At 48.4% G+C, this 22,077-nt stretch overlaps 1 protein-coding gene across 10 annotated transcripts in view; it reads left to right on the top strand.

Annotated features, from left to right (window-relative positions):
* Nucleotides 1-22,077, top strand: part of CADPS (calcium dependent secretion activator) — a 198,121-nt gene that overhangs the window by 172,042 nt on the left and 4,002 nt on the right. For all 10 annotated transcript variants that reach the window (XM_088528269.1, XM_088528265.1, XM_088528268.1 and 7 more), the window contains 3 exons: nucleotides 827-910; nucleotides 4,108-4,140; nucleotides 6,275-6,382. In XM_088528269.1, coding sequence (XP_088384395.1) covers nucleotides 827-910; nucleotides 4,108-4,140; nucleotides 6,275-6,382 — 225 coding nt within the window. The remainder of the gene's footprint in view (nucleotides 1-826; nucleotides 911-4,107; nucleotides 4,141-6,274; nucleotides 6,383-22,077) is intronic.

Genomic DNA, 22,077 nt, shown 5'->3' with positions numbered 1-22,077 from the left:
CACCCCATGGCCAGCATCACCCCACAGCACTGAGGGTGGCTGCAGCAGGAGGTGGCACCACTAAACGCTTCCATGCTAGACCTTGGTGGGGGCTCAGAGGTGGCCATCACTCTTATACATAAGGACATCTGGCAAAATAACTTGTCTCACTCGAGACCATCACCCCTCTCCTGACAAATTAATGTAGAGTTGACAGTACTGGGAAATACATTCCAAAATGTCAAATTTCATTGTTTGGAAACTGTTTTTTTTTTTTTTTTTTTTTTATCGGAGAGGGCTCCTCTAGTTCATCTGCCAGCATTTTCCAAGGGTTGTGTCTAGTCTGGTGCACTGTGCAAACACGGAGAGGAGTTGGTAGGTAGAGAAAAAGAAAGTGGGGTGTTTCTTCCTCTAGTTTTCAAATTTTCTGAGAACAAGTCATCCCTATTATACAGTGGAGACCTTTAAACATAATCTGCCAGCATATGCCAGTTTGATTCTTCAGCTTCTAGCTGCATGCTTGCCACGTCTTCCTGGGAACAGGAGCTTCCCCACGGGAGAGGGGACACTGGCACCCATGTGGGGTCTCCCCACGCAGCGCCCACCTCCCATGGCCACCGTCACCCACAGCACTTCAGGGTGACATCCACCCCACGAGAGGGGAACTGTGTCGCATCCCAAAGGCAGTGCTGCTCCCCCCTGTGCCCCAGTCTGCAGGGACGTCCCATCAGTTAGAAACGGACTGGGTTCCTCCTTTGAAAATGCTTTGGCTTTCTTAATGCTAACCCTGATTTTTGCACCCTTGTTAAATTATTGAAAATAATTGCAGTGTTTTTTGTGTTTCTAGTTTGTCACCATTTTGGAAGGAGTCCTGGCCAAACTATCTAGATACGATGAAGGGACTTTGTTTTCTTCTTTCTTGTCATTTACTGTAAGTACAGACCGAGTTCTCTTTTTTTTTTTTTCCCCTAATTTGTGTTCTCTCTTGTCCCGGGACTAGATTGGCTGCATCATTCTGTGATACTTGAACACTGTAACCCCACACCAATAGACAAACAAGCTGTACAGAGATGTGCAGCATTAAACACCCAAGGGTTGCTGGGCATCATATGGTGGCTCAGTGTAAAGCTGTCTCTGGTCACTGTTCTGGTTGCTGGTGTTTACTTTGTTGAGGGGTGTTACGAAGCAGAATAAAAAGTTGCACCATACCTCCACTGTTCGTAACTAAAGAAGTTGCTTCTTGACACCTTGCATTACAGGGGTGTTCTTGTCATTCCTCTGGCCATAATGGCAACCATTTTAGGAAGTTAAAAAGTTAATTAAGGGAGGGGTGGTGTATTGCCACCTTTTTTCTAAAAGAGAACAAGATAGGGAGTGATGCCATGGGGTTGTAGAGCACAAGGTGCCTCAGGAGCTCAGATCCGTTTCTCCCTAACATCGCAGAACCATTCCATAGTTTGTCACGCATATTCCTAGAGGGGTCCTGGGCAGCAGCTATGTCCATGTGAGGTTTGTCTCCATATCAACAAGGTTTTAGATGTCTGTGTTCCACAAAAGAGATGTGACTTCTCAAAGGTCTTCTGAAAACGCAGGCCACAAAGCCTGCAAGCTCCACAAGCCCAGCTCCTCTGACCTGGCCTCCCAAAGCCAGACACACGTGTGTCTGGCTGCTTGGGAAGTGCCATAAAAATCCTGGTCCAGCGGGGCAATTGCACACGTGTACACGGCCTGGCTTGCACTCGCTCACGGGGACTGGGCTGGAGGGAGACGGTGTCTCCCTGCAAATTGGAGAGGCTTCCAGAAGCTCTTTCAGGATTGCCCTTAGCTGATTGCATTTATCTGCTGTTAGCCACTCTGACTTTTTGCTGAGTTTGTGTCAGATCCTTGTGGTTGTGTAGGATCCGCAGGGAAACAGGGGCACCTTGGAGGAAAGGGCCACGGAGATGCCACGAGCTCTGCGGGCCTCTCCCACCACCCCGCGTGCTGCTGCTCTTCCAGACCCTGCTCCAGCACCACCCCAAACGCTCACCAGTGCTCGGGACCATTCTGGAGAGGGCTCGGGGCAGATACCCCCTCATCTCGGAGATGCCAAGGTGTTCGCGTGCCAGCAGCAGAGGATGTGGAGGCAGCAGCTTCCCAGGCTTCAAAAGGGCCGGCACCAGCCCAGGGAGATGGCGTCATGTGCAGCTCCTCCTTCTCTATGGAGCCAGACTGTTCCTCGGTCGGTGCTGTGCTGCTCCCACCATATCCAAGTGTTTCCCTGCCTCGCGCTGCTCCCTTGGAGCACCGAGCCAGCCTTCCCGGCTGAGGGATGTGTCACTTGGGCCTGCCTGGTTTCTGGGGATTGCACCGTGTGCGGCTCACACTCAGGATCAGGAATAACCAGAGACTGAAGGGTGGCCCCAACCTCTTTGGCTTTGGATTTGGGAGGTCTCCGCTGAGGCCCGTTCCCTGCTTCCTTTCCTGCAGTAGTAACGTGCTCTGCTGTGTCTAGTGCTTGCAGCGCTAGCAGCGGAGCTCTCTGCCGTTGCAGCGTGCTTGCACCACCTCCCACGTCTTCCCCGGCTCAACAAATACAGCAACGTGTTATGGTCCAAGCCTGTGACTTCTAGAAAGCATTAGTCTCCCACCCCCTGCTACCGACTCCTTTCATCGCGTGCTTTCCAGGCTCGCTGCAAGTGACATGTAATCGGGGGTCTTGTGACAGACAGTTTTATCACCTAGTAGGATATCCTCATTTCCAATTCTTGCCTCGAAACTCAGGATAAAATTAATACATCTGTTGTCCTAATAAATTCTCACTAGCCACTTCCCATTGCAGAGCGCTTTGAAAGGAAAATACCCTTCTAAATTTGGCCAGAGTTTTTTTTTTTCTTCTGTTTGTTGTTACATTTAAATGCACCCCAGCAGCCCTGGTCCGGGCTCTGGATGGGTGTCTGCATGTGAAGTTCCTCTGAGTCACAGGAATGACAGCTGCTAAAATTGCCTGTAGTCTGGATGGCCTCCGTAGGCAGAGGATTACACCTACAGTAATTAAAAGTAAAGACTGTATATTACCCAAGGGAAACAGAAGTAAGAGATCTTATTTTTGTTCTGCACGAAATTTGTATGGTAAACTGAGACGCTTCATGGCAAAGTCACATAATTTGTGAGAAACGGCAGCCTCGCAAAAATCACACAACATCCGGCAGTTTGGAAATTTCACTTAATGTAGCCAAATCTGAGTTTAAAGAAAAACAAGTAATTATTCTGATTAAAGAGGGGGGTGGGCAGGAGAAGAAGCTCTGATTCTTGTCGGTGGCGGGGAGTGGGGGAGATTGTAGAAAGCTGCTGAGTTCCTCCCGTTGCCTCCGTGTTGGGAGAAGGGGCAGCCGGAGACGGTGGAAGAGCCTGGAGCCGCAAAGGGTTAAATCCAAGCTCAGCACCCAGGTTTCTTGCAGACCTGTGTCCTGCAGGCCCTTGGGAAGCGGGGATAGAGCGGAGCCCCGCGCGCCGCTGCACGGGGCGCGCGCACAGGGCGGCCCGGCGAGCGCGCGCCGCGTTCGCCCCGGCAATTACCACCAGTCTGGTCTTTTGTATCGCCTCATTGTGCTTAATTATGCACCCCCCACACACACCATATGAGAGCTCCCACCCACTCGCACAGTCTGTCTCACACATACATTCATGCTCTCGATCGGGACACATAATTTATTCCTCCCAAGATGCAACTGCGTGCGTGTTATATTTAGGCTGTTTTAATGGTAGCTTTAGAAATATTTAAAAGCAGGTGAGCTTTTACACCCAAACAAAGATGGCCGGCAGTGCTTCTCCTAATTAAAAGCAGCAGCGCGGTGGAAAATCCCGGCGAGGCGCTTCCGCGGCGCGCTGCCTTCTGCTGCGGAGCTGGGAAGGGCCCTCTGGCCAGCTGGGAGCTGCTCCGCTTGGAAAGCCGGCCCCAGCGTCGCGCTGGCGGCGAGGGGGAATGAGCGAGCGTGGCGAAGGCCATTGCGGCGTAGGAAAGCCACGTGCAGCCTCCCTGGCAATCTCCTGGCTGGAGATGCTGATGGAGGTGTTTTTTTTTTTAACAAAAAAGCAAAACCTGCAAATGTGTCGCTAGTATCAACTCCGTTCTTGTTCCTTTTACAGGTGAAGGCTGCTTCCAAATACGTGGACGTACCCGTAAGCACGATTTAAACAACTTCTGTCGTAGTGATTTGCGCTGGGTTTTATGGCATGTGTAGCAGCCCACGTTTCGCATTGCCAGCCGGGACTGAACCCTGGGCCCTCCGACTTCCAGCGTTTGAACTGGAAAGAATTTCTCCCCTCCCTTCCTAATGAGCAGTTGCCCTCCTATGGAGACCTGCAAGGCTGTTTAGGCACTCGTTTGCAGATGGTGTCGAATAGGTACCATATTTATGCAATTGGCTTGAATCACATGAAAAAAAAAAGTAGGAGCAGTGCATTCTGTTAATTCTTCATTTGGACTTGTACAAACACAGTGTAATTTCCAAACAAAAAGGTCCAGGCATGTCAGAGCTGAGCCAACACACATCTAACACATTAACTAATCTATTTTATTTTTGTTCTTCTAATTGTTGGTTTATTTTACTCTTTCGGAAAATGACTTTTTTATTACTTTGGGGAAATGTCGAGGAGCTAGCAACATGTGTTTGGGAAATTGTTAATGAAAATAATTTTTTTCCTTTTTTTCTGTAATTGGTATCGGAAAATTGTATATCATCTCCTCTAATTAGACCTTGATTCATAAGGAAAAGAGCCCTTAATGTTCTTAGACAGAGCACTTAACTTGCCAGAAATTTACATTTAAATTGAGCTGAAATGTTAAATATGAATGTTGACTGGAATGAGGGATTACTGTTGCATTTACAGGCAAACAGATCCTCACTGATTCCAAGTAGAAAGGAGGAGATCTTAATAAACTGCACCGAGTTCTGCATTCACTTAGTCTAGGCTAGTCAAGACTAGCCCCGTTGAGTTTTTTGGCCTTGGATGAGGTGCATAGCTAGGTTCAATTTTCCTGCAGATGCAACTTTGCTGCAGGTTCTTGCTTGAGGATGTGGCAAATTTATTGTGCATGTTGGGCATCACCACTCGCATTCACTGTTTGTGTTCCTTTAAACTAGCTTAAATTGGCATTTTCTTACAAAATTACACCTTTCTGCAGCCCAGCATGGGCAAGACAAATGCCTGAAACACAGTTGAGCTCTTCCCTGCTCTAAAACACCTCAGTGCAGACAGCAGCATCCTGCTGTCCTTGAGTCACCACCCGGGGACACCAGCATCTCTCAGCCGGGGAACACGGAGCATAGATCAGGTGGGGCTGGTCCTTATTTAGCTACAGAATCCCATTTTATAGGGAAGAGGGCAAATCCCAGCAGTGACCAGATCACCAATCTAGGACCAATTCCGCAAACACAGCCGCGATGGGCCTGCTGCAAGGCAACCCACTGAATGCCACCCTGCGATGGGCACCGTCAGCGTGCTGAAAATTGCTTGAAAGTGTAACACTTGACTAGTGCCACATTTGTGTTGTCCTCATTGTTTTTCAAATTAATACCTTGTCATTGTTTCGGGAGGTGTTAAGAAATGTTGCGAGCTTCCCAAGGGCCAAGCACCGGCCCTTTGCTTGATAATTGTTTGCTTTGTATTAAACAACTCCCTTCCTACTGCTTTCCAAACTGTCCTCATTTTCACCCTGGAAATTACACAGATGTGTTAACTAACTTCAATTTGCAGTGGCTGACAATCGCATCGTGCAGAGAAATGATACTCTGTGATCTGAGGTAAATCACAGTAATGGAAACTAATGACACTAGTTATTAACAAACTTACAATGTGCCATGGAAATTTAAGATTTTTATGGCAGCTCTTGTAATGACTCCTGTTACAGTATTTTAATGGGTTTCCTTTGAGGTAAGTTTGATTTCATTATATGAAGCAACATGAACTTCAACTCAAATGGGGTTATTTTTATTTTGAGTTCCCATTTGCTTGAAAGACAACAGCATGATGCCCAAAGTCTCACATCCTGTCCAGATGCTGTTTAAAATGAGTTAATTTCTGTGTTAAGGTACAGAGTTATAGTAGCACAAAGAGGCTTCCTAGGATTTAGCAGTGATTTAGACATTGATTTTGACATCAATTCCCGTTTATTTCTAAGAGCAACAGCAAAGTTAACCAAAATAAGGGGAGAAGGGAGAGGGGGCATCACCTACAGCGGGAGAGGCAGAGGCTGCCCCTTTCCATGATATTCACGTGTGTGTCTCTCTCTCTTCTTCTCTCCCCGCTACAGAAGCCGGGCATGGATGTCGCCGATGCCTATGTGACATTTGTCCGCCACTCTCAGGATGTCCTGCGTGATAAGGTCAATGAGGAGATGTATATAGAAAGGTTATTTGATGTAAGTAAATGCCTTCTCCTCCTTGGACACCCAAGCAGGAGAGATCCAAAATGTGACAAAATAAGACAGGAGGATAAGTCACATTTTGAGAAAACTTACTGGTTATAGCTTTAAAAAATAAATAAACCTTTCCTTTCTTTCTGACTAAGGCTCGTATCTGCTCTCTGCCTGCTTTAACTCTCTACTCTAGTGTACTGTCTTGGTCTGTCTGTGTGTGGATTTAAGAGAACTGCATCTTCTAAGAGAGCTCTTCCTATGTTAAGCTTGTGAAACATCTGTCTGTAAATGAACATCTTGGTCATTGTCCTCACTGCTAAAATCTGAGCCATCTTTTTGGCAGATGTGTTTTCTTGGGTCCATCCCCTGTGCCTGCCTTGCAGTGGTTTTCACTGACAAGCAGTGAAGTAAGTAAGTGTACTAAATTTGATTCTGAAAAACAACCAAAACAGAGCTGATCGAGTATGGACCTCTGTACTGCAGGAGGACCACGTTGCAGTGCCTGACACCAAAGGTCAAGCTCATGTGTGGTTTCCTTGAAGAAAATGGCATGGCAGCAACCTGACCCAGATTTTCAGAGTTAATTTTCTATTGCACGAGATAAATTCCTGGCACTATGAGAGAACAGTGACCTGTGATGCCCGTTTCTTGTGAATCTGAGTGCATGTCGACTGACCTCTCCGTTTCTGTTGCTCTTGTTGTGTCAGAGCCTTTCTGTCCTCGTAGCTGTCCTATAGCAAAGGTTTTCTGTTGACGGCCAGCCTGTAACATTAGCGTTGCAGTCTCTTTTAGGGTATTTGTCCATATATTAATTTCTGTTTGAAGCAGCTTCTGTTCCTATATGCCTTCCTCTCATCTCGCAGCAGCACCATTTCTAGACCTTTAACAATCTTACTTGCTTTCTTCACTTGCTCATTTGCTTTCTTGCTGTATAGGGAAAGCTGCTTTTTTTCTTTTCCCCAGTCAACCTCCTCTACTCAATATCCCTCTTTCTCCGCATTGCCTTTCCCTTGGAAACCTCTTCCTCCTTTATAATTCCCACTCTTTCTTTCACCAATATCCTCTCAGATTAAAATGGAACTTATCTCTCATGTCAAATGTTTTATCACATTATATCAAGTGGCATGAATTAGAGTCAAATAATCTTACTGTGTACATCTACTAGCATGACCCATATCCACTGAGAATGCCTCATTCATGCATCGAGCACACCAATGGCTCCTTAAGGCTCTCCGCGTGCTCACTCTGGGGAGAGTTTTAAGCACAAAATGCCAGATACCAAATCACCCATCAAGCAGGCGTTGGTTAAAAAAAAAAAAAGAAAAAAAAAAAGGAAAAAATACAAAATATAAAACAAAAGACTGTCGGTTCCATCTGCAGCAGGCCTGCAAGTGCATTGCTCGTTTATGTTGAAATTCATTCCATGAGCAGTTAAATTTCCAGAGCTCATCTGGACTGTTCTTTTCAATGCCCACACTGCCTTTTCTCCGATCATTTCCCTATGATTCACAGTTGGTGAATTCCTACCCTTTGGGCCATTCTTTCAAATTTTTAAAAGCTTGTAATTAGCACAAATATTGATTTCAGTTTGATCCGTCTGTACTTAGTTTTTACCAAGCCATATTTTAATCAAGTTAACAGCTTACAGGAAAGAAAAAATAAATAAATAAATAAAAGAACATAGCTACCTCGTGGAGGAAAAAAAAAAAAAGTGCAGAATCCTTCTTTCCCCACTGCTTTCCACCAATTTTCCTTGCCTGTGCAGAATAAAGTAGCCAGGAGCAGGGTTTCCCATAAGGTTGGCTCTGCACCAGGGGATCGGGGCCGGGCTAGGGACACCTGGCAGCCCTGGATCCCACGGCACAGGCAGGGCTGCTGTCTCCCAAAACCCAGTTCCCGCTCGGCTGCAGCGCAGCTTTGAGCTTGGGGAGTCTCCATGCCAAAGGCCAGGGTTTCCAAGGAGCTTTTAGGCTTCTCGTGATCTTTTTAATACCAAAAAAAAAAAAAGAAAAAGAAAAAGAGAGAGAGAGAATGGGAATACTCAAAAAATACATTTTTGGTGCTGAAAAAAAAAAAGCAACATGGTCCTGATTTTGTTCTTACAGCTTCCAAGAGTATTTGAGGAAGAATCCTCTTATCCGTAGAATTTCCCCAGGTCACTAGATTATTAACCCTTTGGAGGCAGCTCCTTGCCTGGCTCTGTGCAGTGGGACGTGGCCACCTGCCCAGGCAAAACGGTAGCCACATTTTAGGCTGTTTCATCAACCCATGTGCTGAAGGCAGGAATGTCTGTGGCATTTGCAGCTCCCAGGAGGTTCCTGGTTCCCCACGTTTCTCCTAGTCCTGCCTGGCATTCCCATCCATTTCCCTTCTTCGTTTCCTTCCAGCAGACGAAGCTGCAGCCTGTTCTTAGCCCATCTCCCCAAAGTAGCTGGGATACTGTGTGTTTTTTGACATTTGCCATGTTTTCTTAGCCGAAACCATGTCTCTTCCCCCACGTTGCCTGCCCTTCCAGCACTTGGGGAACAGCCCTGCACTCTCGGGGAGATCCTGGTGTTTGCAGCAGATCGTTGTAATATTTCTGTGTGCTCTGTGTGTTAATCCTCTTAATTCTGCAAATTAGACAGTGGGTTTCCCCCCACTCCCAAAACAGAGTCATCATCTTAATTTTAAAAAATCTGTATTCTTGGGATCATTGAATGAACAGATTGATTGTGGAGTTCTGCTGGTAATCAAAACCTAACTAGCTTTTTGGCAGTGCTGTTTACTGCAGAGTAACATGACTTATTTACTTGGCCTGGCTCACTAATTTGATAACATTTAAAGCTAAAACACTGTAATAAGGCCCATTGGTGCGGAGTGCGGGGAGCAGAAGAATTTAAGAATAGCTTTGCAGTGTGTATTCGTTGCCCGTGTCTCCGTGCATGTCTGTGTGCCGTGTGGTTTATCCCCTTGTGATGCTTTGCATGCAACTCAGAAGGACTGCAGGTCACTTCAGTGCCTGTTGGAAAGTAAAATTTTGTCATTTTTTCCCCCAGTCGATTGGGAGTGAGGGATGACGTGCAGAATAGAGTGTTTAAAGTAGATAGATGCAGGCAGGTGTATTGTAAATATGGGAAAATTCTTTCAGAGGGATCTAGAGTCTTCAGAAAATCCTGCAAAATCTGGTCCCCCTTTGGCGCGGGACACTCCGAGTTTTGTAGGATCAGCATTTACGCATCCGTGGTTTTCTTTGAAGGCAGCCGGGAGTTTTGCTTGCAAAGGTTGTGCCCTTCAGTGGCTCTTATTTATACGTGGGTGTGTGTGTGTGTATCGTTCCACCCCGCCGAGATGCGCACGGTATAGGTTTCATCACGTCAGAACATATGTGATCAAGGAAGCGTGTGATTAAGTGGTAGATAGCGTGAATGTCAGCCTTTCTTGCTCGTGAATCGGTAAACACTAATGTAAAACACACCAGGAACGTTTCCTCCCCGGTGACAGGCAAGGAGCACAGACACCGAAGGCTACCGAGCGCAGAGAGAGCTCCCCGAGTCCCTGCGAATTCCCGCATCCCGATGCAGTCCCTAAATAGCGCAGATGGCATTTTTCTCTCTGATGATTAATTCAATATCTTACGGAAAAAAACAAAAACATGCTTTTGATATGAGAGATCAAAACACCAAGAGAAGCTCCTAAGATTGCAAGGACCTAAAAAAAAAATTAATTTATTTTTTTCCTCCTTGTACTTCTTGAAGACACCAGCCTGAGTAGAAGATAAGGATTAAAACAGATGTGCTTAGTGCTAGTTCATCTGCTTAAATCTAGCGGTCTCTGCGATCGGTGATTAAAAAGCCATCTCTAACTTTGATGAAATCCACCACGAGGGTAATACTGTGTCTCTGATAGCTTTCTTATGGGCCTCATGTCTGCCTAAACCGGACATGGAAAACATTTCACTGGAGATGATACATGGATTATATGGGTCAATTATACACTTAATCTGCCTTCTGGGGATTAAATGTGCATGGATTGACCCTGCGTATTTGGCTTGTCCTTGGCAGTTATCAGATCAGGGAGGTTGCCTTTACCGAAAAGTCTGGTAAGAACTTAATCATGCAGTGATACAGCCCGATGAGGCGGCGGGAGCTGCGGTGCTAAGCGCTCCCTGCTTTCTGCAGAAGGCAGTTTTACCACTTCACTGTCACTGTGTATGTTCTGCTTCCTCGAAGGTCTGTGTCACAGCCGGGATACCAGACGGAGCATTTCTTGTGAAATAAGGAAGCGAGCCCGTTCGTGCCTGCAAGACGAAGGCGTTTTTCTCTTGACGTCGCGTTGCAGCCGGCGGGCTCCGGGCGAGCGTCGCGGGGAGGGCGACGGGGGCGGCGGTGGGTCCCCCTGCCTGGGGCTGGCCACGGGGCACCAAGGATGGTCACTCTCAGCCCCGGGGACAGCGCTCAGGACTGTCCTCGTGTGGCCAATGCGGCCTCCCCTCTTGGCCATTGGCTTCTCAGTGTCGGGTGTGTTGAGTAATGAGGACGCAGGGAACCGTGCGAGTCCCAAACTTCAGCAAAGCATTAACATTACCAGGAGCCTCCGGGACAACTTCTTGCTGATTTATTGGAGGACTTGCAAGCAGTTTAGCATATGTTCCGTACCCACTGATTTGGAGCCTGATATCAGACCCGAGTCCTTGAAAAAAATAGCAAAGCACAGAGCAACAGCTCCAGCAGTTAATCCAGCAGGTCCTCCACAGGCGGGTGGACGGGAGCTCGGCCGTACGACTGCGTCCTTCGGCTTCGGCGGGGTTACCCCCTCCAACCTTGGCAGCTCCTCCAGGTCGCGCTTGCAGGATTGCGGCGTTTCCTCCCCGCGCGCTGTGCCAAAACAGAGCCCCGCTCGCCCTCCCTTCTTCTCCCCATCCTTGCACCAGGCAGCCTCGCCGTGAGTCAGTGGAGCAACTCGCTGTGAGTTGGAATTACTCATGGGGGGACGGCTTGCGGGATCGGGGACGAGCGGATGTCGCAGCGTACGCCGGGCTCTAATCTAATAACTGCTTGCAGCCGCACTCGGTGCTTTCTCGTAGCCAGACAACAAGCCGCTTCCCTCCCACGCAGCTAGACTGCTCATTAGGGCACTAGCTCTCCCACTCCCATCCTGATACGGCCTCCACTGAGCTATTTCTTCTTAGTTGGTTTTTTTTTTGCTTTTTTTTTTTCCTTTCCCCCTCCTTGAGGCGCATTGTGAGACAATTAGGCAGGTTGCTCTTGGGGAAAGGCAGCGTTTTCCGCTTTTCTCCCCCAAATCAGGTGCAGCACAGCTCCCGCTGGTGCTCCCAAACCCAGAGGGACCCGCCGGCTCCATGAAGGTCCCTTCAGCTGAGCAGTAAGTTGCTAGGAAAAGGGAAGGGAGCCGAGACCAGACCTGGCTCATTGCAGCCATCTCCCCGTTGCCCTCACGAGCTTCACGCGGCTGCCAGCGTGCGCAGGAGCGGCCGCCTCCCTCGCAACGTTTCTCCCATAGAGCCATCATTTAAGTAGGTCCCGTTTAATTTATTTTAGGGAGAGCCTTAATAAAATAAGTCCTAGATCTGTCACTGGATTTTACATGCTCGTAAGGGTTTTTTCCTCCTAAATGTCTTTATCAGAACAGCTTTTCATGTTCCAGTAGACATTTGGTTGAAGACAGTTAATTTGTTTTCTTTTCCAGAGGAGATTTTCCATTAATCATTCTAAGAAGGCAGACTGATTGCTCTGTTACTTTAAGGTCAGCACAGGCTTGCTAACATGATCTGCACAGTACTTTTGAGTGAGCGTTGGAGATTTTTCATTTATTTATTTATTTATTTTACATTTTAGGGCAGGCACCGAGCGCAAGATCCTTGATTTCCCCGTAGGAATGAGTGACCGAGGTGCATTTTGCAGGAGAGGTGCTGCCGTGGTGGCTCGGGGAAGAGGGATCCTTTTGCCGAGCAGTCTCTGCTGAAGTGGAGCTGCCTGTGCCCATTTATAACTGTGCACAATTTACACAGTGCGCTCTGCCTCCCTGCTTTATTTCAGAGGCCTTTTGGCTAATTTGGGCTCCGCTCTTGTGGGTAGTCAGGAGCGAGGAGCCGGCGGCGTTGGCGTTTCCACAAACCCCAACCCACGCTGGCGCAGCCCGCGGGCGCACGAGGAGAGCAGCCTGGTGTCCCTGCGGGATGGAGCCGCGCGTGGGACGGGGACAGCAGGGCAAGGAGCCCTCCCTGGCTCCCTCCCACCCCATTCCCATGACATCCCTGCCCCAAAGCAATCCGTGGTGCGCGCCGGGGAGAGCAACGCGGAGTCGTCCGCCTTCCAGCGGCGCCTGCAATCCCTCTTTTCCTCCCCTTGCCAAAATGCAGCCCCACTCGATTGCAGCCGGTGCCAGCGCGAGGCAGTGGTGCGTGCGGGATTAGCCGTTGTAGGTCACTTGGTTTCCCTTGATCTGCACTTCTTTCCTTTCCCCAAACGCCTTTATACCTCACCCAGGATTTATGATATCAGCGTTCAAAAATGTTCACCGAGACTGGGGAAGGGAACATGTTTTCTGTGGTATGAAACCCCAAAATGGTACCGGGATTGCTGTTGCCTCCCACACTCACTAAATAGGTCCGGGACACAGCAATACCCAGGCAGCTTGGAGCTAATTTTTTGGAATTTACAGGCTGCAAAAGAGGAGTCAATTCAAGGTTACCGAGTCCCACTTTGAATCTTTCAATTCAATCTAAAAACAAGTATAATTAAAGTATTCCGTAACATGTATTACTGTATGACATCTTATTTATCAACTTTACATCCAATTATACTCTCATTGCATTGCACTGACTATCAAGGCCCTGGGCCCTGTATGCAAAAAGAGAAAGCACACCATGTGGATATTATATTTTAAAGGGTTCTTTATATAGCAAGCCAAATTTTAGTATGTTGACTCCATTTCTTTTTTGAAAAATGGAGATAAGCAGAGAATATTTTATAGGTTTTTTTTTAAAAAAAAGTATTTGAGAACAGGCGTCCATGCAGAATTATGTGTGCGAGCGTGTACCTTTATAAATTTTTATGCAAAAGCTCTATTCTTCGGGAAAATTGAGGGCTGCAAAATTCTGCAAAGCATTTGGGAGGGGGTAGCAGGGTTTTTTGTTGTTGTTTTTCTTTGGCAGCCCCCAAGCGAGCGCCGTGCGCTTTGCTGAGCTGGAGCTTCTGGGAAGGCAGAGAGGGCCCCGGAGCCCAAACCCACGTGTGTAACGCGGGGCCCCGTTGAGACCTTGGGCACGGGCAGAAGCTGGAGCTCTCCTAAAAGCCGGGTCGTCCACCTGGGGATGCTGCGTAGCCAGGACAGGCTTCGCCTCGTCCCTGCCGGGGCCCTGCGTGCGCGGCCCTGGGCTCGGCGGCGTTTTGGTGTCGATCTGGACGTCCATCTCAACAGCGCCGGGGCTTCTTGCATGCCCAGAGGCATCTACGGGTCGACTGATTTTACACAGCACAAAAAGCAGTGAGTTTCTAGAGCTGCTGCCCTTGGCCACGTTCATTTGCCATAGCCCTTGGCCACAGCGGCCAGAAATGGCAGCGGGAGCCATCCCCACCCCAAGCAGCGAGTGTACCAGGAGGAGCGCGATGCCGCCGGGCACGCGGAGCCCCGCGGCTCCATCCCGTTGGTGCTGGCGGCGGTGCCGTGCCGGAGCCCTCCGGAGCCGGGATGGAGCCAATTAAGGGTGGAACGCCGCCGGGGCTGCCCCTCTCGCGGAGCTCCCCGAGCAGCGGGCGGTCGCGCTGCCATATGTACTGCGGCACGTGCCGCTCGCACACGGGGCCGCGCCGAGTTTCGCCTTTCCCTGCGATTCCCCTGGTTTCGTCCGAGGCAGCGCTCTTCAGCGATCCAAGTCAGGGGTTTTTGTGGTTTATTTCTAGGAAGAGAGAGGCGAAAAATAAGATAATGTAATTCAGTGGTGCCATTTGCATCCTAGACAGATGATGAATCGCTCTGGCTAGCAGCTTAACCCTATTATGTAGTGCTGGGACTGTGACGTTATTAAGTAATAATACGGATTATTTTAATAGCAAGCCCCTTGGTAACTTCCCCGTATAGCCACGTTTCTAATGTGCATGAAATTTCGTTGTTAAGGAATAAAATAGGAAAGAGAAAAAAATAGGCATCAGGCACCAGAGAACTGGGGTGAACTTGAAGGAATACACTGAATATACCTGCCATGAAATCATAATCCAGTATAAAAAATATCCTTGGCCAAAGTGGAAGTCTGATGACTTGGAAAAAGCAGTACAGCCGTTTATTTCAATAATATCTCACTGCAACCGTGACCTGTGAGGCTCCAAGCACATTCAGGAGGCTTTAATAGAGTAGAGCAAGGAAGAAAAGAAAAAAAAACACCCCGAGGTTTCGAGACATTTTTATTAATTGTTAGTGCTTTATGAGATCTCTGTAATTTAATGTGGAGCTCCATGAAGAGTTTTAATTTAGCAAACGAGAGGCACGTAGCCTTTCATACTGAGCCGTAGCGAGAGCCCTGCCGAACTGCTACTCATTTACTGTGTGAGCAAGGTGCAAGGGAAGACTCCAGAGTTTGGTAAAGAGTTCATGTATCCAAAATACTTCTGATTTGCGCATTCTGCTTCTGAGCATACCAGGCTGGAGATCCTGCGGAGAAGTTAAATTAGCACAATGCAATCTGTTACCAAAAGTTAGGTTTATTTTCTGAAAGAAAAGATACTTTAAAAAGTCTGTAAATTTTAGGGGGAAATATCTTTCTAATAACAAAAAGAAAAGCTGCCGGTAGCCCTCGTAGTGCTTTGTTATTGTGTGCTCAATAGAGCTATAGTGAAAAATGTACTTTTAGATGCAGACTTTTGTATCCCTAAGAATTCAGCAGCACAGAAAAGCTGCCTGCCGATCGGTTTGGGTTATTATCTGGTGCACAGCGGCGTAGCAGGATAACTGTTTATTTACTCTTTGCAGATAATGTTCTGTTATTTTATAGCCTTTGGCAATAGCAAGAGAGAATCCGATCTATACAATATTGGTGTGTATCCAATTGTTTGTGACCGTCCCAAGTTTTGAAACATGGTTGTGAGAGAGGAATATAAGCTTAAGCTTGAAAGGCTAAAAAGCAGAAAGCCCCACACGTAAATGCTATTATGCACTTAATGAGGCAGGGTTTAAAAAAAATCAGCCACACAAGTTGGTTTTATCAAAGAAAATGTATAAATAACAACCAGTGATTCAAACTGCTGCACAAAGGGAAAAGCAGGGAAGGGAAGCTAGCACTTCACTTGTGGCATTCAGATAATAGTATTTACTACACTAATCTTTTTGGCTTAGCAATTGACAATCAATATATTATTATCAACAAGCGTTAACGCAAACAAAAAGCTTCCATTTCTTTTTTAACCCCGTCCCTTAAGTCCCTTAAATTTAATTAAAACCGGACAGCTCCCCTATAGTATGAATTAGAGTTAAAATCATATTAAATATTTGTTCTCAGGGAAAACAAAAGTGTCAGCTTGTGCTACTGGGTTTGGCTGATTTTTTTTTTTTACACACAGGGGAAAAAAAAAAATACCAGCTACTCAAAGTTAAAATAAAGTCTCTCTCCCTCCCTCCCCGTCTCCCAAGACTACTGTCTATAACATGTTGTTCCTTATAGAAAGTGGGATATGGTGGCATTTGCTTGATTAACTTGCTCGACAAAAGTGACAGCTGCTGTGGGTGCATGTAGCTAAGCTGCACAGCGCAGTTCCGCCTTTGTACATCTGTCAGCAAAAAAGGAGGAATAAAGAGTGAAAAGAGACAAATTGGTCCCAAAAGGCAATCCATTCAACTCAGGAGGTTTGCTCTATTCAAGCACTCGCTGGGAATCTCAAGTGCTAGGTAGCTTATTCAATTTCATTCATTCTTTAGAATGAGCCCACAAGTGTTTAATTTCTTATTCTGTTGAATAAAAAGGGGGAGCTTTTTTTTTCTTTTTTTTTTTTTTATTGGAAGCATTAATTGTAAGACTAGCTGATCAATGCCCGTGATATTAACTCATTGCTTATTTTCTGTTTAGCTGCATGCTCTTAGCTCCGCAGCCGTTAAACTTCATTTCTGCAGCGTGGCAAGGACTCACCAATTTCTTTGCCACTGGAAAACCCGGGCGCTCTCAGATGCTTAATCCATAGTGCCCTGAGCCTTGGCCCCTGAAAGATTTAGGAGAGTGGGTCAAATCCTCGGCAGGTGTAACCCAAGGTAGTCACCGGGTTATTATTTATGTTCCTCATGGTTGGGCATGGGGCGCCACGGAGCGGGATGCTCCTTGCCCCATGGAGCTGAGCCCTGGGCACCTGCTGCAGACCTGGCCCTCCAAGTGGGGCTCGTAGCTCCAAACGCTGATGTGCCGTTGGGTGACTCTGCTCCAGGAGCCCTCTGGGAGCAGAGCTGAAAAGGAGGCCCATAAGGAGGGCACTATCGAGTACTCTGCAGGGTGGAATACGGTGTTTGTGGAGAAGTGGGAAGGAAAGTTTATGAACAAGTGGGATGGGGATTGCTGTGTGGGCAGGTCTCAGTTTTTGATCCAGAAAACATATGTTTGCAGGGGAGAAATGTTCTTTCCTCTTCGTCTTGAGGCAGAAGGTCCTCTACTCCCATTCTGTTACTGACAACGGGCACCTCAAGCTGCCTGTGCACCTTCACCCACCTTCACCCACCTCGTCCTCATCAGGCCAGGGCCATGTATTTTAGCTCAACAGTTTCTGATATCCTTGTCCCCCTTTTTCCCCTCTCCATTGCTGCAGTTCAGCCTTCGGTGAGCCTGGGCAACGTTCCACCTTCTGCAGAAACCAAACCCCATGTTTCCAAAGCATCGCCCGGCTTAGCTCTCAGAGCCCACCTAAACCCGAGCTAGCACTGGAAACAGGGCAGCAGAGGGTGAATTCCCTCCATCCGCCACCCTCAGCCGCTTAGAGCGTCCAGGGCAGAGCCAGCGTTTGGAGGACGCCCTCACATTCCCATCCTGCGCACTGCTGTGTGCGTTAGCTCAACCCTGCTGCTAGGCTGGCCAGGATCCTCCTCTTTGTTTAAAGAAAAGGGTAGAAAACAGTCTTTGCTATGAGTCCCTCCACTGCCTGATCTTTACAAGGTCTAATTGTTGCAAATGAGTGCATGGGGTCAGCACGCCAGCACTTGCAGCTTTGCACCAGATGAGCTTTGGGCCCACTGGATGGGCCACAAACCCCAACAAGTCAGTAATTTCCGTCCTCCCTGTCCCATCCAGTCACTCTGAGGGAGAGCCGTTGCCCGAGATCCGATTCCATTTTCCCTTTGGATATAAGGTTTGGCGTTGGCGCGTCCCCCTCTCTCGTCGCTTGCTCGCGGCGCCCTGCGTGGTGGCTGCACCTCCGCAGCACCTCGAGGCCGAGGGTGCATTTCAAAGGCGCCTTTGAGCGCCGCTCAACAAGGCTGGGCCGCAGACAAAGCGAAGGCGGCAGCCGGCGTTCGGAGTTGGCCTGTGCCGTGTGTGCCGCAGTTTTAAATAGATTTGCACTGCTTGGATTGGTTCTGGTTGGAAAGCCAGTCCTGAAATGAGAGGTCATAGGGGAGAGTTACTATGGTAATTGAGTAGTATCACCAATAGTTTTGCTCTTATGAGCATTAAAGCACGTAATAATAGACAAACAACAGTGGTTAAAGCAAGCAGGTAGGATTACTATGTTCTTTTGTCAGAAGTATATAATGTCTCGTAGTCAGTTTTAAAGACTTCTCAACCCCCAAATCCACCCAGCAGTCACCTGCTGAGTAATTTTGTATGCCTAATCTCTAGCCCTTAACTACAAGCTTTCTGCTAATTTGAGGCAAATGGGTATTTTTGACACTAAATAGGGCAGTAAAGAATCCCTGACCTAGAAAAACTCCATTCCAAGGCACTGAGAGCAGAAAAATATTCTTTCAGCATCCTTGTGAGACCTTCGGAATGACATAAAATAGCTTTGACTAAACTGTGTTGCAGCCTTCGATTAATGGTTTGCAAAAACTTGCTGAACATCCCTACTACAACTTCCCCCATAAAACTTGTCACTTCAGATTGCCATCAGCCACCACAACAATAATCATTTCATGCCTATTGCTAATTGCAAGCACAGCTGAGGCTCAGCGGGGTGCTCTTGCACAGTCCCAGGCCTTTATACCAGCCTCAATCTGTTGTATGGCACTTGTTCACACACAAAAAAACTACCAGTAAAGGCAGAAAGAGGCAGAGTCACAGGTTTCTTGTAATCCCTCTGCTACCCTGCTGACAACCCAGCCCTATAAGCATTCCTGGTTTTGTCCCACTCTTTACAAAAGCTGAAGTGACCTTAAGCTACTAGTATGTAAGCTTTTGAATGAAGAATACAGCTCCTTCAGGTGCCTTAAGAAGCAGTGTTGCATCTGGCTTATGAGATTCTGTTTGCAGCACCCCTGGGGTGAGCTGTGGCTTCCTGTAACATGTAAAATATGAGTGTGAACTCAAGGTTCATAGCAAGGAACAGGAGGTCATGCTTCCATTCAGCTCACACTAAAGAAGACGGGGGTTTGCAGATGTTCCTGTGTATGTGTAATGACACCACCTCCCGGAAAGCGCAGGAACCCAGCACAGTTTTTTGATAAAAATGTGCCGCACTCCGTGTGTTACTTGCAGATTTATTCATATCAATTTTTGCAATTTATATATTCAGAGATAAACTTGCTATTTAAGCAACTTATTGATCATGCATTTAAACTCAAAAAAGAGGGGAAAAAAAAAACCAACAAGCGAGCGTATTGCTCAAGCTGGCCGGGGTGTTGGGCGGGCAGCCATCCCCTTGGCTCGCCGCAGCTCCTCCAAGCCCGCGCGCGGCTCCCAGCTGGCCAGGCTCGCTTGCCCAGGCTGGCACCTGGCAATGAGGGCCGCCGCAAACAGGAAAACCAACCTGAAAGAGGAGTTGGGTTCCTGGCCTCGCGGGTTGGGTGTTTGCCTGTTGTTACAGCGTTTCTTCCTGAGCTCATCCCCAGGATCATCCGCGGTATCATCAGTAATGCACGTGCACGGCAGCGAGTTGCATGCCCAGTTGTGCCCCGCGGGCTCTCCCAGAGCCCTAATTGTTCTTCACGAGGGAGCTTTGAGAAAACCCTCTGCTTGTGTTAGTTACAGTTGCTGTGCACAGGGGTGCTCAGGCCCCATCAGCTGCCTGCAATGTGCTGCAACCACACGGCAAGGCCGGGAGCGCACACGGAGGCTGGAGCTTGGGCTCTGCCTTCCGCACTGGGGACTTTGGGACAAGCCCCAGCCGGAGTCGGGTCTCTGGGAAGGAGCTTTTCCTGGCCCACAGACACAGAACTGCTGCCGTCCGGCAGGACCGCGTTGCGCTCCTTTGTCTGAAACGCTCACGTTGCTGTTTAGGAGCATTTGGCTTTGTTGTTGTTGTTGTTTTAATAACATAATCATATGCAAATGTTATCATCCGTGATGGTTAGTCATGAAATCAGAGGGCTCGTGCATCTTATAGCACATCAACACTAGTGATAGCTACAGGGAACATTTAATTTATGGGCTAAACGCATCTTTTATGAATATGCAGGGCTTAAATTCAGCAGTTGGTGTGTGCTCTATGAAGTGATGCGACGGTTTTGTGTATCGGGATCAATGAATTATACTTTGTCTTTTTTCTCATGAACAGGCAGTCTTTGGAGCTCCTTAGCTTTGAGGCAGAGCTCCCTTCATGCAGCCCATGTCCTTCTGGCTGAGCCCTTGCTCGGCAATACTCCAGAGGAAAGATCCCGTTCAGAAAAGTTCTCCCTCAAACTCTGCGTGTTTGAGTGTCTACCAGAAACATAACAGACTTCATGAGAAACGAATGCTTAATTTAGCTTAATTTGAAGGATTCACTGCAGCAGAGTTGTGTGCCCTTTCTAAAAGGCCGCTGCAAGCGGTGGGTCTGGTGGCACCAGCGTGACGGTGTGTTGTGCGTGATTCACTCCTGTCGCTGCTTCTCTGGCCCCTGCTCCTGGACGCAGCAGATGCCGTCGGCTAGCGGAGTTTGTGCCGGTGTCTCCCGGAGGGTCTCGTTCCTGGTTTGCGTTTCGAGAGCAGCGTAGGTGTGCGCGGCACAGGCCAAGCAGAAGGGGCAGGAGGGAGTTATCATCTCATCTCGCTTGGAGGTGGCATAAGCACCTGGCAGATCGTGTTTGGGAAGACAAGATGCAGCGGTGAGGAGGAGAAGTGTTTGCCTGTGTAACGTGTATGGCGTGATTTATATGGGTTTGGATTTAAAGGATGTGGTGGAGGAAGGGGTGTTTCAATGGCCTGGGCATTTGGGCAGGGTGTAGAGGCTGATGGCCCTTGAGTGCTGAAGGGGCAGCCAAAATCTGCGACAAGCTGAGTAAGATGCAAGCAGCAAGCAAGAGATTATCCCATGCCTTTTCTTTGTTATTCTTCCATTCCTTTACTTCCTCCATTTTCGTAGGAGATGGAGTAGAAATGTAAGTACAGGAATGTCCCGGGCAGGTCTTTCCTTGACACTGGAATTAGCCAACAGAGACTGAGCCGGTGGCCTCCGGCTCTCATCCTCCAGCAGCTGCTGGGAGAGGGGCTGCCCTTCCCCGGCTGTGCTTGGCTGCGCCTCAGCACTGAAATCAGTGAGCAAACGCAAAGGCATTCCGGGTCCGGTCCCAAGGAGAGCTCTGCAGACCCTCCAAAGGCAGGATATGTTGAGTGTCACGTCGGGGACGTAACCCGGCAATTCCTGGACAAGTGCACTGCACATCTCTGGGCCTAGCATGCCATACAGGGCACCGTATGTTAAACCATAGGAACCAGCAAAGCGAAGCCGCGCGCGCCGCACGCAGCAGCAGTGCCTGGTCCTGGCAGCGGGGTGGTTTGCGCTGCCGTTTTATTGCCCACGTCGAGGGCGCGTTTTCGTTAGCTCGTTCCAGAGGTTGGGCTCATCTGTTTGGTCAGCCTTTTGCCAGCTCGTGTGCTCGGCTGGTGGCTGCTCCAGGCCGCCGTTGCCTGCAGTGCCCGATGCTCAGTTTAGACGCTGCCCAGTGACAGCGAGTGGTGCTGGAGCCACGCGGCCAGCAGGGACATCTGCAACCTGCTCACAGGCAGCAGCGAGCGCTGTGCCAGCGCTGCACAGTGTCCCTGTGTGTGCGTGTGTGTGTGTGTGTGTGTGTGTGCGGGGTTATTACAGGCCACAGCCTTGCATTTGGGAAATACAGAGTATTTGGTTATCTTGATTCTTCACCAGCAGCACTGGCAGCTGAAGCAACTAGAGGAAAGGGGATGTTTGTGAGTCAGGGGCCCACAACCAGGAGAGAAAAACGGGTGAGGAAAAAAAAAATAACACTGGAGCCAGATTGGTGCAAGGTTCTAGTTTAGTTGGGAAGGAGATGCAATTCAGACTAACTTGGATGGGGCTCGATCAGAGATAGGCTTTTCTTGGAGGAAGTTCAATGTTTTCTGTTTTTTTTCTTTTCCTTTTTTTTAAGGCTGGCTCTAGTTTCATTTCAGCCCGTCCCTGGTGTAGGTGCAGGGTGCAGGCTTTGCTCTGTGTGTGTGTGTGTGTGTGTGTGTGTGTGCGTCTCTGTGCGAGGGGTGACTGTGCACAGGGCTGCACGATGGTTTCGTGCAGACAGAGCCCTTCCTAATGAGCAATCGTGCCGATGCAGTGGGGACGCTCTGTGATCCCCCTCGCTGT

Source organism: Tinamus guttatus, unplaced genomic scaffold, assembly GCF_059628265.1.
Source record: "Tinamus guttatus ecotype Peru unplaced genomic scaffold, ASM5962826v1 Tinamus_guttatus_pri_ptg000307l, whole genome shotgun sequence".
NCBI classification, from domain to species: Eukaryota; Metazoa; Chordata; class Aves; order Tinamiformes; family Tinamidae; genus Tinamus; species Tinamus guttatus.
The sequence above is the reverse complement of the archived record's forward strand: the minus strand, read 5'-3'. Positions and strand labels throughout refer to the sequence as shown.